Source organism: Cricetulus griseus, assembly GCF_003668045.3.
Source record: "Cricetulus griseus strain 17A/GY chromosome 1 unlocalized genomic scaffold, alternate assembly CriGri-PICRH-1.0 chr1_1, whole genome shotgun sequence".
NCBI lineage: Eukaryota > Metazoa > Chordata > Mammalia > Rodentia > Cricetidae > Cricetulus > Cricetulus griseus.
The window spans coordinates 220,663,266-220,681,503 of record NW_023276807.1 but is presented as its reverse complement, the minus strand read 5'-3'; the positions used below and the strand labels follow the sequence as shown (position 1 = coordinate 220,681,503).

At 47.9% G+C, this 18,238-nt stretch overlaps 1 protein-coding gene across 1 annotated transcript in view; it reads right to left on the bottom strand.

Moving 5' to 3' along the window:
- Scara5 (scavenger receptor class A member 5) overlaps positions 1-13,157 on the bottom strand; it is an 89,484-nt gene extending 76,327 nt beyond the window's left edge. Inside the window, exon 1 of the mRNA XM_035453107.1 lies at positions 13,046-13,157. Coding sequence (XP_035308998.1) covers positions 13,046-13,157 — 112 coding nt within the window. The remainder of the gene's footprint in view (positions 1-13,045) is intronic.
- Between the last annotated feature and the right edge of the window lie 5,081 nt (positions 13,158-18,238).

Sequence of the window (18,238 nt, the reverse complement as noted above, 5' to 3'; positions counted from 1 at the left end):
GGAGTAAATTAACATATGCTGTAGCTAACTAATAGGTTTATGAGCGGCTCCATAAGTGCAAAGGCAAACATGAGGAAGAGACATGTCCTGGCCCTTCCTTGCCAACTTCCTGGTTCCTAGACCAGGGCCTGGCACACGTCACTCAACACATTTGTTGAAGGAAGGCAACCACCGCTCTCCAGTAGCTCCCTCTGGCAGGGCGGGAAGAAGGCATGCGAATGGTGAAGAGTGGAGTAGAGTCTCTACAGGAAGCCCTCTGGCAGAAGAGGGATCGTGTACCTGAGGAGGAGCCTGCATAGAGGAAGCCTGTGCTGGTCGGCCTGAAGGACAGGCTTGGGCATGGGGCTGATGTCCCTCCTCTCCCTCCAGCCTCATGGTTACATGAGCAGCTGTGGTAGATTTGAAAGCCGGGACTCTGAGAAGAAAATGATCTTCCCAGTGTGAGAACAGTTCTGAAGCGAGTCCTGGTGAAGCTGCGAGTTATTAAATGTCGTTGTTTGTTTGCAGCTGAAGGGACACTGGGGACCAGATTGATGGAGGAAATGGTGGTGAATGACAACAAAACCTTCCATGCCAGCACGTCTCAACCCGCGGATCACCACCCCTTTCAGGGTGGAATGACCCTTAACCATGGGTTGCCTAACACCATTGGAAAACACAAATATTTATGTTACAATTCATAACAGTAGCAAAATTACAGTTAGGATGTAGCAACTAAATAATTTTATGGTTGGGGTCACCACAACACGACCATTAGGAAAGTTGAGAACCGCTTGGAATCCAAGCTCTAAGAGGATTATGGGAAAGGTTTTCCCCCCTGTCATGGCCTCTGGAAGAGTCGGCAGCATCTCAGAGACCAAGAAGTGATCCAAGAGGTCAGCAGAGGGCAAGGTCAACAGCTCTGAGCAAGTTGAAAACTGAACCCACATAAAGCGACTTAAAGAAAGAGCTCAGAGTGCCATTGTAAAAGATGGTGACCTAGGCTCAGTGTGCCAGCATAGGAGACAATTATCTAGTTGAGGAGCAGGAGGCTGCTGCGGACCCCTGGAGTGTCTCCATCCTTAAACACCTGCATCTACAGGCTCCTTGTGCTATTTGCCCATGGATGGGTACCCCAGGGTCTTACGATCTGGACATCATCCCACCGTTGAAGTTGAATTTATTTAGGGAGAAACCTGTATCATCATCACAAGTGGAGAGCAAATAACTTCCTAATAGGTAGCTAAATAAATACCTCAATATTAAAATAACAAATATGCACTTGTGTGTGACTCAGTCACTTTTAAGGCTGCTGTATTGAACACAGTCACATTCTGGGAAACACTGACTCTGGTGATGGCAAGAAGATCACAACTTTCTTTAGGTGTTCAAGATTAAGAATGTTCTGGAAGGGACTAGGAAGGATATCTCAGCCAGCAAAGTGTTTGTCTTTCAAGCATGGGGACCTGTGTTTGATTCCCAGAACACACACACACACACACACACACACACACACACACACACACACACGTACTCATACACAAGAAGCCATGGTGGTACAAGTTCATAATCCTAGGACTGGGGAAGGTGATACACCGAGGATTGTTAAGTACACCAAGAGAGCTATATTAGGGCCTCACCATATCTCTCTAGCACTGCGCTCATTATGTGTAACTGTCTTTGTATACTTCTGTCCACCCCACACACCATGCAGGGCATCAGGGACATGGTAACCCTCTTCTTTCTGAGAGCAGCAGGGCTTGGTGAGATTCTCTGTAGGAGTGGACACATGTGAGCACATTTATTTTTGCTGGAAAGGTCATCTCTTACATTTTCCTCGCACAAATAAATAATTGGCAAATTTTACTTGGCTACAAAACATAACTCGAAGCAAAATTTTGTTCTGAAAGGGCAAACGATGGCCTGGCTCTCCTCACATACTCAGGACTCTGAACACCTCTTAGTGCCCACAAAGGTAAACCGTGTAATCAAATCCTTGGAACTGAATTAATTTTCTTCGACATTCTATAGGCTGAGCTCCACCCTGGACAGTCTCATTCTGCTCCAGTGATGACATCACAAATCTGGGACATAGAAGTCCGTGGTTCTAGAGTAAAACACTTGTCATAGCAAGAGAGAATGCGAAGACACATTCTTGAACAGAAAATCAATTGTCTACTGTAAGAATTCAGTTTATTAGTGAACAAACATTTGGTTTCTTTTTTGATAGGACATAGTCGAAATAAGATTGTCCTAAAGTAGTTTATTATTCCCAGAGGTTGGAAGTGTGGAGTGCTCTGAATAATGGAAGCAGAAGTGAGCATGCTCAAAGAATATCAGGCAGCCCAGCCCCACCCCACCCCCCAGCCCTGCCACAAGGGCAGGCATGGGTGTGGGGCTGTGTATAGAGATTTAAAGCTTGTCTGTCATGGAAGGGCTGTGGGACATATGAAGGCATTCCAAACTGTCCCTCATCAATATGCTCGTCCCCTAAAAATGTAACTTTCAATTTCTCTAAAAAAAGTTTCCATTTTTTTAGTTATAACTTAAGACCCTTTTGGGAGTTCTCTGCTTAGATTTATTTTTCTCTCAATCCACAAGCACACTAGCAAGTTAAGTCTGATAAATCAGGTATTTATCGACAAAGTGACTGGTGGAAACAATAGCACACCGGATGAGATGCTTCTGAATCCACCAACTAGAGTTTTAACAATCACGACAGCCATTTTCTTTGGTTCTCATTGGTATTGGTCCTGGGCCCATAAAGAACAGGTGGGGCCAGCGTTTTATTGCTGGGAGGAACCCCAGTGCTGGCTCATCCAAGGATCTCCAATAAACCTGCCCAAGTCTGACTTCATTAGAATAAGCTTCATTCTCACTCTGGTTACTCATCGCTCACGTGGTTTTCATTGTACAATATGCATGATGAGAGGCAGCCCCAAATGACCTCTGTGTCTGATGCTGCTGAAACTTTGTGCCTTTAAAGGGGACCACCATGAAGTTTTGTTCACACAAGGGAAGAGGACACATATGTGGCAGGGACAAAGTCAAGGAAAGCATCTGGCCTGAAGTGACATTTGCAGTCAGTCTTACCAGGATCTAGGAACGTCTTAAACATCTTTGATATGGTGATGCATATAGTCGTCTTCATTGTATATGCTAGAGAAATCTGCCCAAAGCCTGGAAACCTCAAGACTGAACAGAACGTCTTTTGTACATATGTAGCTTTAAAATAGGCCTGGCCATAAAAAGACCAAGGTTCACAGAGAATGATCAACATGCAGCCCATCCCTCAATCACTGAGAAGGTGAAAAGAATGAAGATTGATCACCAATAGCCAGTGACGGCTTGAAGGTTGATAACCAATAGCCAGTGATTACTCGGTCATACTAGCTAATCCAGCTTCCCTAAAAAACCCAAGTATTAGGTTCTGAGAGCTTCCAGATAGCTGAATTTGTGGACAATGCTAGAAATGGTGTGTCCCAGGAGGCTATGGGGGTGGTTCTGCACCCCTCTCCTATCCTATGTAATGCTTCCATATAGCTGTAGAGAAGTATCCTTGGTAACACCCATTGTGATAAATGGGGACATGTAATTAAAGTGTTTTCCTGAGCTCTGAGCCACTGCAACAAATTAGACTAGAGGAGGGGCTCATGGGAACTCTGATTTATAGCCAGGAGTGGAAGCATATGCCATGACCTGGGGCACATGAATGGCCTTTCTAGTGGATCAGTGCAAGAAGATACTGCCAGAACTGAAGTGAATCAGAAGATAGCTAGCTGGTGGTGCCCAGTTACTTCAGAGCTGGTTACTGGTGGAGATGACACCCCACCCCCACACATTTGATCCCCACCCCCCCCCACTTTTTGATGAGCTGAGCTAGAGTGTTCCGTGTTGATTGTTGAGTGGGAGGGTGGGAAAAGGAAATCCAACAGGGAGCAGCAAACACAGTGACCCTGTTTGCCCGAAGGCCTTGTTTAGTCCTTGGGGAAGAGGGGCCAGAAAAGAGGAGGCACAAGGTGAGGGGTGGGTGTAGAAGTGATCACGTCCATCATCAAACGAGTCTGAACCTTTCACATTCATTTTTTAAGAAAAGGAGGCAAGATGGTTAAAACGGGGGCTGGGGGAGGGGGCAGCCTAAACGAATTCCAAGCTAAGATTTCATGGGGCTCTAGGACAGTTCCTCCTAACACTTGCAGATTGCTTTATAATTTTGTCGGTTCCCATAAAGTTTCTCTGTCCCAAGCCCTATCTGTTCCCAAGGTTACTCTGGATAAAGATACTTTGAAAACAATCGATGGCTTGTGCTTATTTTCCACCAATGCAAGAACAGCCTGCTGGCTGCTGCACATCTGCTTTTAGAGCTAAGATTCAGAGATGGAAAGAGTGTCCAGCCAGGGGTGGAGAAGAGCAGGGAAAGTGAGTCAGCTAGCTACCAAGATCCAAGTGGGATGGAGAGGGCCATGGAGTCCTATACAAAGAATGAGTGACTTGTAGGGCCTGGTGGAAGTTACCACTATTTTTGTCCCAGATGGAATCATATTATCTCAGCTTTGCTTGGAAATATGTATGTGATATATATATATATATATATATATATATATATATATATATGTAATGAAGTTGTGCCATATGTGGTGATAATGCTCTACTCAAAAGTCATACACTAGCTAACAAAATTCCCAGTGTTGGGCATGGGAAACCCTCCTTCAAGTTGTTGATCAGTGGAGTCAAAGAGACTCCCCCAAACAATCCAGGCTTTCACCCTTGTTTGTCTCCCAGAACTTGAAGGTGAGACCCTATTGCTGAAGACACCATGTATGTTTGACTCAAGACTTGGAGGAATAGAGCTGGAACTGACCTGGAAGCCAACTGCCTGAGGAGCATCTGCCAAAAAGAAAGCCAGTCAATAGTCTTACCCAGTCATAAAGCCTACAGCCCACACTAATGACCAGCATGGCAAGACATCCCCAAGGGTGTAGTAGTGACACCTATCTATGTCTTGAGGGCAACCAACAATTGTCTAAATTGGACTTGTGCTACATTAAACCTAGCCAACTACCAACTACCTACCCATGGCTGGTGAAGCCATAGATTCTAAAGGAGAACCCACTACTGCCACTTCCCTAAGACAGCATAGTTCCTACTGCAGTCTAAGTGCTCACCCTTATGCGCACAGTAAATGAGCTCTCACCCCTCCTTTGCAGCAGATGGGGACCATTACAGAAAGCCATGACTCATCAAAATGCAGAGAAGGACTGCCTGTGGGGTGGCCGGCCCCAGCCGATACATCTGCAACACAACTCCCAGACACTCAGAGAACATCACAGGAGAGGAGACAGAAAGATTTTCAGAGCCAGAACAGAGAAACTACACCCATAAAATCTCATAAATTTGGTCACCTAAACAATACTGGTACAATGACAATGTGGATGGGAGTAAATCTCCCAAGGCCCTACCATTAGATGAAGAGTTAGAGGCAATTAATGAGAGTAGAAGATCAGCTTTTGCTAGAGCGCATGCCTTGTTGGGTTGTCTGATGCTTAGTGGGCAGCCCTAAACAAATGGGAGGAGCTGGAAGAGAGAAAGGAAAAGGGAAGGGCATAAATACAGGACTGGTGTATGGAATTCTAAAGAATAAATTTTAACTTAATAAAATAAATGAAAGGCAATGCCCTTGTCTAAAAAGGATACTGCTAATACAGGCGGGATATGCTGGCTTAACATACGGGGTCTCAAAAAGTACCAGGCCTAGGATTCTGCCAAATTCAGGCCAAAAGATCCTCTTCTTGGACTGGGAAGATGGTTAGGCCAGTAAAGGGCTTGCTTTGCAAACACAAGAACCTGAGTTCACTCTAGAACCCATTAAAAATGCTGGAATAGTAGTATATGCTTGTAATCCCGGGACCAGGGGAAGAAAGTCAAATAGATCCCTTGGGCTTACTGCCCGGCTGTCCTAGCATACCTGTTGAGTTTCAGGTCAGAGAGAAAAACAAGGTGCATGATGCCTGAGAAACACCAAAGGTTGACCTCTGACTTAGACACATATACACACACATGCACACACATACACATACTTACACACACACATGTACATGCATTCGTACATACATACATATGTATGAACACACATACACATGCATGAACACATACATATGCATACATGCATACACACGTGTGCACATACTCACACATGCATACACATCTGTGTACACCACATACACACATTTGTTCACACACATACATACACGTACACACATAAATACACATTCATGAGCACACACATACATACACATGTACGAACATACACACACATGTGTACACATGCACACCCCACAACAAACAGACAAACAAAAATCCCAGAAGGTCAGCAGCTTGTAGAGTAACCCCAAATGCCGGTAAACATTCCAAGTTCCTCTCCTGTTTGCAAGGTGGAAGTGGGGAACTCAACCCAGGTCTACATTTGCACCACCATGCTTTCCAGAACTGTAACTCGTCCTCCCCCAACACTGCTGTGATGGGTGAACTGGCTTCTTTGGGCAGAGAAAATCAAGTTTAATGTCTCTGCCTTCTCTCCTTCAGTTCTGCAAGCAGCTGCGAGCACCCATCGGAAGGGTCACACGGATGTCTGTTTTTGATGACAGGAGGGTTAGGTCATCTGAATGGGATTGAGCATGATGTGTCCCTGGAGGCTGCAGCTGGACCACCTCTACCCCAAAACAGAGCAGGGTGTGCCACAGAAGGGAGTGCAGCTTATCTGAACAAGGATAAACACACATTTAATGCTGGGCTTGTCTGTGGTGTTATGTTTAGGACTCCCCATTCTATCCCTCTCTCTTCTCCTCCTCCTCCTCCTCCTCCTCCTCCTCCTCCTCCTCCTTCTCAGAATCTCTCTTTTTCCCTTTCCCCACCTTCCCAAGGGTTCCAAGATCTTTCAAACAGGTAAAGGGACTCATATGGAACTGAGTGTCTATTGCTGTACATGGTTCTGTCACATCATCCCCCTCTGGTCCTGGGAGGACAATGACATTACTCTCATTTAAGGATGAAGACTCTGAGAAAAGCCACCTCCTCACTTACCAGGGACTCAGAACAGGGTCCTGGAGCTGCTGGCATCCTTGGGTCTGAGGATAGCTCAGGGATGAGATAGAGTAGCTGGAACTCAGAAAGGAAAGCTCCCCCAAAGAGGACCCCAGCCTGAGGCAGTCCTGCAGAGCAGGCCTTGGGGAGTAGTGTATAATGGAGCTCCCATGTGTTCCATCCTCCCATCTTCTGGCAGGGTCCCCCACTACCTGAACTCAAGGAGACATGAAGCAGGGTACAGAGCAGCAGTACACAGGAGGTACACAGAGGCTTCTGCACCCAGCCTGAGGACTGGGCCCAAGCTCACAACAGTTGTGTGTGGCCTATGAGCTGAAAAACTGCAATTCTGGCCTCTTTTCCCCTTGCTAAGCCTCTTTGTGTTGGGGAGAAAACCCACTGGGTCACCAGGTTATCAGCGTCCCCAGTGCTCACAACCTCATCTACTAGTACTTGGTTCTCTGCTCTTGTTTAACAGGACATGTCCCCTGGTGTCACAGTACAGAGTGAGTTAACACCCCTATAGCCTATAAATGGTGGTGACCCTCAATGAGGTCATAGCCAAACCCTCGTGTAGCCACCTAGCAGTCCTCAGCTAAGCCAAATGAAGCAGGGATGTTTGCTGGATGGAAGGTAGATGTAGCAGGTCCCCTGGGAGAATAATTTAATTTTATGGGGAAGGAACATGGGACCAGAGAGTCCAGACTGCAGGCACCCTGCCACCACCAGAAGCACATGTAACTCATTACCTCCCCTGGCTTCCCGTGGGCAGCCATGGATGACGCCACACGTGCAGAGGGGCGGGCTAAGGCCATGGAGAGAGAGCAGGACTATTTTTCTGACACTAACACTTCTCCCTGGGCCTCACAAATTGCTTCAGAGGAGGTGGGCCCAGCCAGGGCTTTCTATTCCCAGGCCTCCTCTGAGTCCTAGAGCCTGCCTAAAGAGGTCCCCAGCTATATTAGCAGAGCAGGCAGGGGAAACAAAGGCTGGAGGGGGAAGGTTGAGGCAAGGTATGAGATGGAAGATGAGAGGGAAGAAAAGAATAAGAAGCAGGCTGGGCTGCCTCCCTTTGAGTTTCTATTTGGCAGGATGACTGAGTAAGACCACGTGGCAGAAGGGGCCTTTTGGGTTTTTCTGGGACATCTTCTAAGCATTTCTATTATTACATCCCCCATATGATTGCCTAGCACGTTCTGGTCCCTGCCCTTAGCTTCCGGTCTTCAGTGGGCTCCAGGGAGGCCACCGAGTGATAAGACAGAAAGGAAGATGGGCCCTCAGAGGTACAGAGAACCTGAACTACCAAGGCCATTGTTGAGGGGGGCAGCTTGACAGATGTGAGGATGCCAGTGTTAGAAAAGGGGACCAACAATGTGCCAGAGTCCCTCTGCTTCCCCATCACCTGTGAAGTAAAAAGGAATGAAGGCAGGGAAGGAGAGAAGAGGGCAGAAGCTAGGAGCAAGCAGAGAGAGAGAAGGGGGAAGACATAGAAGAGGTGGCCGTCAAAAGTAGTAAGAGCATCAGGGAGACTACTGCAGATGCTGTTGGGGGAGGGAGGGCCTCTTCCTTTGCACTGAGGACACGCCCTGCATGATGGAGGCGCCCCCCCACCCCCGCCATCCAGCATGCAGCATGAGGCTTCAGCCCTCAGACCTGCTGCTGCTGCCTCCACCTTTGCCTACAGAACAGGAACCCTTGACCCTGCAGCCTGCACAAGAACCACTGGCTCTTTTGATGAGAAGCTTCGAGTCCTTTGTCCATAATGCTCTGGTGAAGAGGGTAGGGGTGGCAATCAAGGGAGGGCCAGTACCAATGCAGCTGCACATGCTCCTTGGCTGGATGAGCATGGTCTTCCCATGAACTCCTGCCTAGGACTCTGCTGAGCAAGGCCAGCTCAAGCCAGTGGCAGGCCCGGGCCACACCCCTGAAGGTAACCTTGCCAGGTAAAAGGCAGATTCTGTGTTTTAATTCTTATCCACCTCCCAATCAACTTCTCTATCAGTTCAGAATCCAGAAATTAGGATCATTAGTCTGCTTTCCAATTCCTTTCACAGGAAAGAACCCTGAATTACAGGCAGGAAGGCCCCGAGTCAGGCTTCTGTCTGTTACTAACCACTTGAGTGGCCTTGGGCAAATTATGTCCTAACTCTCCCTGAGATTTCCTGAGTACCTACCACCTAAAAAGTGCCTGGAGAATCCAAAAAAAGAGTCTGTCACCTTCCCTGGCTTCAAGACATTTGGAGTGCAGTAAGGACAAGAAAACACACACACACACACACACACACACACACACACACACACACACCACCCAAAGAAGAGCCCAGAATTCTGGAATACATTGTATTTTATGCTGTGATTAGTTAGGTTTGTGTCCCCCAAAAGATTTAGGAGTGGAAGTCTTGGTTCCCAGACTGTGGATCTGATCCTTGAGAATTGAGAGGCTCTTGAGGGCCCTCACTTACCTAGTGAAGTGATACAAGGATGGCCTCATATTTGATGACATCATTTGTAGGTGATGGAAACTTCCAGAACCAGAGTCTGCTTGGAGGAAGTAGGTCATTGGAGGCTTGCCCTTGGGGGCTATAATTTGTCCTGGACTTATTCTCTGCTTCCTGGCCACCATGTGAAAAGGCAGCCTCCACTACCTCTGCTCCCACCATCACAATGCTCTGCCTCACCTCAGGCCCAAAGCAATGGATCCAGCCAACCGTGGGCTAAAACCTGTCAAACAGTGAGCCCAAAAATACATGCTCCTGTTAGTGGTTTCTGCCAGAGATTTTGTAACAGTGACTAGAAACCAACACCACAAGCTCCAAGACCCAAGCAAGGCTGTGCCTGGGGAAGTGAACCATGGGATTTGAGATGATGGATGGGGCCCAAGTAGGTAAAGAGTGTGGGGTAGGAAGGTGTGGCTGCCTCAGGGGATGAGCAAGAGCAAGAGGGTATAGACAGAACCCATGGACTCACGTTGGGAGTGATCAGGCAAGGAGGCCAAGGCAGAACTTGGAAAGGAGGCAGCCAGGGCCAGACCTCTGTCTAATGGGAGCATTTACACCCATGGTTCTCATTTATTATTATTATTATTATTATTATTATTATTATTATTATTATTTTCTAGACAGGGTTTTTCTGAGTGGTCTTGGCTGTTGTAGAATTGATTCTGTAGACCAGGCTGGCATCGAACTCAGAGATCCACTTCCTCTGTCTCCTTCCCAAATGTTATTTTTAAAATTTAATTTGTTATTTTAATTTTATGTGCATTGGTGTTTTGCTTGCATGCACACACACAACACCTGTGTGACGGTGTTGGATCCCCTGTAGCTGGAGTTACAGATAACTATGAGCCGTTATATGGATGTTGGAAATTGAACTTGGGTCCTCTGGAAGAGCAGCCAGTGCTCTCAACCACTGAGTCATCTCTCCAGCCCCCACCAACAGTTCTTAAAGTCCCACTTGCATTAAAATCTGAGTCACACCTGAACAGCTGGGCTGTGCTTTTAGGATCTTGCTCCACACCAAGACCCAAGGGGCCAGCCTCCAACAAGAGAAAATACACCCCCCTCCTGCTTCCCTCCTACCGTACATTTTCAGGAGGCAGCCCTCAAAGGAGCTTGGAGCTCATCTAACACTTTTCAGTTTTAATCTACTGAAGGCCTCTGGGATGGACCTGTCCCAGGCTTCCCTCCTTTTGCCATCTCCTTCCAGTTTCTTCTTTCCTCTCTTGGTCTCACTCCTCTTGTTCCTCTGTTTTACTCTCCAAAGAGGAAGATCAGAAAAGCATCAGGATCCTTCCAAAACAGATCCAATCTGGCTTGAGTTTCCCCACTTCTGTATCCCCTCCCAGAACCTACCAGCTGGGGACAAAGAGTAAAGGAATGCAGAGAACTCAGAAGCAGGGTATACAGGCGTTTGCTTTGCTACTTCTAGACTTGAAGGTCCTTGTGCTCTTGTTCATCCACTCACTCCTTAGTTAGCTCCCCCATGAATATTTAGAGTGTGCTGGCCCTGCCCTGGGCCTGGGAGGCATCAGTGAACTAAGCAGCCCTCCTACTTAGGAGGAGATGCCAGCTCTCCTCCAGCCTACGTGCTTCTTACCATGTGAGCAGAGAAGATGCAATGTAATAACTGTACAAATTGCAAAGTGTGTTGAGAGAGAAAAGCTTGTGGAAGGAAGGAAAATGAGAGGTGGGAAGCTGAGGTGGGAGGGTAGCAGGACAGGAGGCAAGTTCTAGAGGCCTGATCCAAGGGGCAGTGAGGACAGTGCCTATACACACTTTGAAGAGAGCTTCTTCCTCAGGGGCAGAGGCTAGGGAGAGCACTGGGGACCCCATCCTGAAGGTGAGCACAAGAGGAGAGCTTGGGTTCCTTGGCCATGATCAGGGCCGAGACTTTGACTCAACTTTAAATGGGGTAGCATCATTCCTAGAGCCTGAACTTAAAGAACCACACCCTCAGAGATACCCAATGTGTCCCCTTCTGGCAGTTGAAGACACAGGCCCAGAGTCAGTCTGGAACCCACAGCTCCTAGCTTCAGTACACCAGAAACTGGGGTCCAGGGGACACCTACTCAGGACACTAACACAGCTGAGAGCCTCATCAATCACTGTGTCACTGATGCTCTCTGACAGATCCATCAGCTTGGCGCCAGGAAGCACAGAGCCAGGCCCATTGCTTGGTTTTGTTTCTCTGGTCCAAATGATTGTTTTTGATCTGAGGTCCAGAAAATAGGAGAGGGAAAGGGAGAAAGAAAAGGTGGTGGTCCCAGTGACACCCCACACTGCAGGCTTCACCCCCACCTCAAGCCTGGTGTCCTAGGTTGACCTTGGGTGACTCCTTCCAACTTCCCCAATTCCAGTCCTTTCTGGCCAAACCTGGCCTCTTTACTAATGTACCAATGAGAACAGAGCCAAATCAAGAACATGGCTCAGTACCACCCTTGCTGATATCTTGAGCAAGGCCACACACACACACACACACACACACACACACACACATATGCATACAGGCATGAATGCACTCACACATTGACATTGGCCTAGTCTGGGGAATAAGCTGACAGAACCTTTTCCTGCCTCTTGTCTTTGTGATGGTTTGTCTTAATTGACAACTTGATGGGCCTTAGAGTTGCCTTGGAGACACATCTCTAAGTGTTTGTGAGGATGTTCAGACATGTTTAAGTGAAGGGGGAGACCCACCAGTGTTATTCCATGGCCAAGGGTCCCACGTAAATAGGATGGAGAAGGGGAGCTCAGCACCCCCATTCATCCCTCTCTGCTTCCTGTCTGAGGGTAAAATATGGCCCCTGCTTCCACACCATCTCTGCCATAACACCCTCAAACTGTGAGATAAAATGCACCCTTCCTTAAGGTACTTTTGTTGGACATTTTGTTACAGCAGAGGAAAAAAAAATGGTACAGTCATTCTTCATCCCTTTTCCAGAAGTCATTTCCCTGTTTTACCTCAACATCCACACTGAGGTGACCACTCTCAGGGCTGCTCCTCTTCCAACTAGCAACTGTTTGAGGCCAGATGCTGGTCCCGAGCATCCCTGACACCCAACACACAGACCAGGACCCAGGGGAAGAGCTAACTGCTGAGCGTCCCCAAGGGTGGGTCAAGGAGCCCTTACTCAGAAGCTCAGGTCTCCTTGTCTGTCCCTCCTATTGGGGCTGTCCCCTCCCCCCTATGCCAGACACTTCTTCCTTCGTACATCTGCTCCTGTGGAAGAAGACCAGAGCCATCGCTCCCGAGTCATGCCTTGACAGGGTGTTGCAAAACAAAGTATGGCTCTGGAGAGTATAGCATGAATAGAGGCTGTCTCTTGGCAGGCAGCCTGAAGTCCTTTCAAAACAACCCTCTCAGAAGTGGAATGGTGTTCTCTTCCTCCATGCAAGCCCAGTGAAGAGCCAGGCAGGGAGGACAGCAGGCACTGGAGTAATCAAGGCTGGGTGGAAAGCAAGGGTCCTCGAGAGCTAGAAGCACTCACCGTCCTCACACAGGTTCAGCTTGGACAGGCTCCTGCCGTCAAAGGGCTCCTCAAAGATGGAACTGTTGTCACGGTCATTCACGGTGTGCATGTACATGGCTTTGTTGTCCATCATGTCCTGGAGCAGCAGAGACACTGGGTAACACAGGGGACAGAGAAGACACCAAGTCAACTATGTGGAAAACAAACAAATGGTCGAACCAGTTCCCCTCCCATATGGCCCCAAGCCTGGAGTGGGGCCCTTTCTCTGCATCTACAGGCGCTAGGTGTACCACCCAGGTCCTCGGGACCCCTCCATCTCCAGCCTCTCCCTGGTCACTGCTAGAAGACCAAGCCCTGGACAGCTTTCAGCATGGCAATCTGTTCTTTCCTTTCAACAGCTCTCTGTGGGGCTGGAGCCTAAAGCTGGAGACACTATGGCCATGCCGGACAGAACTTGAAGGAGAGTAGACAGCAACTTCTGCCAGAGGTTCTCCACCTGGGGGTCATGACCACTTTGGGGTCGAATGACCCTTTCACAGGGGTCACCTAAGACTATCAGAAAACACAGATATTTACATTATGATTCTTTTTTTTTTTTTGGTTTTTCGAGACAGGGCTTCTCTGTGTAGCTTTGGAGCCTATCCTGGCACTCGCTCTGGAGACCAGGCTGGCCTCGAACTCACAGAGATCTGCCTGCCTCTGCCTCTGCCTCCAGAGTGCTGGGATTAAAGGCATGCGCCACCAACACCCGGCTACTTTATGATTCTTAACAGTAGCAGAATTACAGTTAGGAGGTCGCAATGAAAATAATTTTATGGTTGGGGGTCACTACAACATGAGGAACTAGTTGTATTAAGTGTCCATAGTGTTAGAAAGGTTGAGAACCACTGAATAAGCAAGCCATCAGCAGTTTGGGAGGCTCAGATAATTGGATAAGGGAAACTAGAAGCACAGATGTATTGAGAGTTTTAGGATCAACTGAGGTGAGATGGCCCCCTAGCCCCACAGTGGACCATGGCAGGAATTCATTACCCGGGGAGCCTAGGGGCTGATTTGTCTCAATGAGTCTTAATGTGCAGCTGTGGCCAGGACACTTTTGCCTGTATGATCCCCCAAGGGTGAAGCAAGGTCTTGAGCTCCTGACTTGGGGAATCCTCTCACTTGAAGTGACCTAGCTATGGTGTTTGCACAACAGTGAGGCCTACACCATCGAATTCTGTCACGCAGAACTGTGTGACTGGAAGGCCATCCTCAGAGCCTGCTCGGGTGGCTCCAGGGCAGGAAGGCATTATGAGATCCAGGCTGAAAGGGATTTTTTGAGTTTTTCTAAGATGCCATTGCATTCTTTGTGTAATGAGAAAAAATCCTTTTCATAAAACCAAATTACAAAGTGTTTGTTTACACAAAATCCTTTGGCTTTTTCCTCACATATATGCCCTATAATTTTACACGTTGCTTTCAGCACAGTTCTAACTGGCCATAAGTTTATGTTAACTTGTTTTGCTGATGCTCTTTAGCTGTATAGCTATTTAACAAAAATAAAGACGGGGGAGGGGAGGAAAAGGAGGTAAAGACAGAAGAGAATATAAATTAGATGGGGTGGCATTTTACTTTTCTTTAAAGTGAATTTTAGAAAAACAAAGCCCCTAGGAAGATGGGTACAATCCCAGCATGGAGGAGAGCCACTGAGATTCTAAGAAACAAGCAAGTCCCTATGGCCTGGGTGAGATGGTACAGTGCCTGGAAAGTCCTTATGGGGAGGCTGCAATGGGTCTTGGAGTCAACCATCCCTCTTTAAAGGCAGGGCATGAAGAAAGAAGCATCAGTGTGGTTAATGAAGGGGAGGCAAGCCCAGGGCAAAAAAAACGTGTGCTCTCTTCCTGACTTGAATTTGGTCTCCAGAGAATAGCACTTTGGGATCAAGAAAAAGAGCCACTGACCAGTGGCTGCTCAACTGCCCTTCCAATGACCCAGGAGCAATGGGGTCTCTTCTGCTCTATCACACTAAGTAATGAGATGCCATATTCCCCACACACTGGGTCAATCACTTGGGCCCATACATAAACACACATGCACTCGGTCTCTTGGTCTTTCTCCCAGTCTATAGAAGAGATGGGAGATGAAGATGATCCTTGGGTCTACCAGGATCGCATAGACAGCTCCCACCCAGCCTTTCTGTGTCTCTCCCCATAGTGTCCAGTCTGCTAGTCTCCTAACTCTGGCTCTCCATCCAAGCCCTCCACCCAGCAAGGGCCTCTGGGTGGTGCCCTGGGTGGCTCCAATCCTGCTCAGTTACAGGGGAACCTCCCTGGTTTCAGGATGTGTGTGGTCCCTTCCCCTCTGGCCTTGATCTTGGGGAGCTACAAAGCAGAAGACCACTGTTTCTACAGCCCTCACTCTGCCAGAGGCAACAGTATCTACAGCCAGAAGGTCCCAGAACTTAAAGGGCAGGAAACCCTACTTTCATGCCATCTTCTTTCTCTCTTGATTGATCCAGACTGCTATGATCTGGAGTGTGTCCACAAGGCAACCTCTCCTAGCCATCTTCCCCACCTCTTGGCTGGACTGAGAAACAGCCTAGGGGAGCCAAGGGAAAGGTGCTGGGGTTGAGGGGGGCCAGATGTGAGAGGTATGAGTTTGGAAATTCTCAACTCTTCATTAGTTGGAAATAAAATGTAAGCATGCTCTGCCTGCCCTGGTTTTATGTGGGACTGTGTTTTCTCCTGTCGGGAGCAGGTGATGGACTCTGAGACCCCATTTGCATTCTCAAGCATGTCACAATTGATCATCTAGAGTAGTGGTCATAGTGCAAGCTGCTAGTGCATTGTAAATGTCCCTTGGGCCTCAGATGCATTGCCCTCAGGGACCTCCTGGGAGCACCAGGAGCAGGTGAGGAAGGTAGCCCATCATTTTATCATTCCCATTTTAAAGATAACTTAAGCGAGACCAAAGAGGCAAGAATGACAATACTAGAAATCAGAGCGAAAGAGGCAGTAACTAGATAGTTTGGGGGTCATGGCTGCTGTATCAAGGATGTACACTTTCTGTGGTCATCTTCAGGGACATTATAAGGTAGCAGAGATGTGCATATCTTGGAGGGCCAGCCAGTGCACGTCTGTAAGGGCATGATCAGAGGAGGGGGCTAGAAGGGAAAACCTGGGCAGCATGGACAGAGTCACAGGTCCCCTAGTGCTCAAGGAGCTCGGACTTCAGCTTTGCCCATCAGAGGGAGGCTACCTTGTAAACAGGGAGGGGTGTTCTACTGACCTCCAGGGGGTGTTATGATTCACTCCCCATAAAGGGTCGGGAAGGGCACAAGCATGTCTCCCAGAGTCTGTATCTGACTGCTAAAAACACCCTGGGAAATCCTCACAGGCCCTGCCCAGGTGTGGGGCATCCTTACATGCTCTGCCCAGGTGTGGGACATCCTTACATGCTCTGCACAGGTGTGGGACATCCTTACATTCTCTGCACAGGTGTGGGACATCCTCACACACTCTGCACAGGTGTGATACATCCTCACACACTCTGCACAGGTGTGGGACATCCTCATGCCTTCCAAGCAGGCGTGGGACATCCTCTCATGCTCCATACAGGTGTGGGAGTGGGGGGCAACTCACAGCACAAGTGTTCCTTTTTCTATCAGTTTGGGAAGGTGGCCCAATCTGCTGACCTCATCTAGCCTTCTGTGCTTTATCCCTGTGATGTGAAGTCCATTCTCCTGACCCCCTCCCTGGGACAGGGAGGACAATGAGCACCTTAAAAGCTGATGGAGGAGGGAGGGCTTTGCAAAGTCATACAGATATTATAGCTGAGGAACAGGGTCAAAAGAGAATCCGCATCTCTGCTAGTTATGGGGGTTCAGAGACCTGAAGACTCTCCATGGCTCAAAAAGTTCTAGAAATGAAGTTGTATGATGTTCCTTTTGCAAAAATGCAACTTCAAATGTGGCATAAGACTGAGCTAGGACCTTGGTTCTAGAAGTTTCTCTGGAAGCACCAAAAGGGCTGAGATGGATCAGGAGCCTCACTTGCAACTCTGGATCAGTTTCTGTGAGCTATGGCTTCTAACTCAGCAGAGCTTACAGGTTTTTTGTTTGTTTGTTTGTTTTTTGTTTTTGTTTTTTTTTTGATTGCCAGGATTCTAAAACTTATTTATGCCAAAAAATTCACTGCAAAATGTAGTCTCTGAGAAAAAGTTGCTAGGTAGATCTTAAACCCTTCCTTCTTCTAACTGTGCTCAGTTCTCTGGATCCTAACTCATAGCTGGAGAGGTGCAGATGCTCCATTAATAACCTCCCGTATCATATTCCTACCCTGATATATATGCACATATACGCATACATACATATACACATATATATCATACATGTATACACATCAAACATATATACACATCATATACAGATATAACATCATACATATCTACACACGAACATGCAAAAAACACACATGCATACATACATTCAACATACACATCACACACACACACACACACACACACACACACACACACACACACACACAGAGTGGCTGTTCCTTGATCCATTTACTCTCCGAATAGGCTTGGACCTATGACATGATGAGACAGCTAGAGATGCTATTAAAACAACAGCATCCCTCTGGCATCAGGATGCCACCTCTCATATTCTACATCCCTAATTGTTGGGTCCTGGGGCCCAGGTATCTACAGGCTCAGATTACTGGGACCCTCCCACCTGAAGCAGGCAACTCCAGGTTCTGTGTCTGCAAACCTCCTAGCACTGTTTCATTAGCATCTGCCTTTGGGCCATTATCACCCAGTAGCTTCTAGGTCAAAGCTTCGAGACTCACCTGTGTGCCTTGTGCTGAGGCTGGAGCCTGTGCCTTCAGTTCCCCGCAATTGCCATGGTTGCCAGAAAGCTGACTGCTGTCCCACGGAGACTCCGGCAGTCCCTTGAAGCTTGTCCCCACAGCCAGCCAAATCCAGATGGAATCATAGAAAGAGGCGGCGGTGGTCACCAAGTGACTTATCTCAGGTCAGGGCCACAGGGTCACTTCTGTAGGTGAACCGGTTCAACCTGGTGGCTGAGTTGAGGGGTCTGCACCTGGGATTCTCTGTCTTGGTTCAGCGGTCAGCCTCAGAAAGCGATCCGGAGATGTTCTGTGGAGGCTCCCGCAGCTCTGTTAGGTACTGACTGAGTGGGAGCTGCTCCAACCTCCAATCTTTATT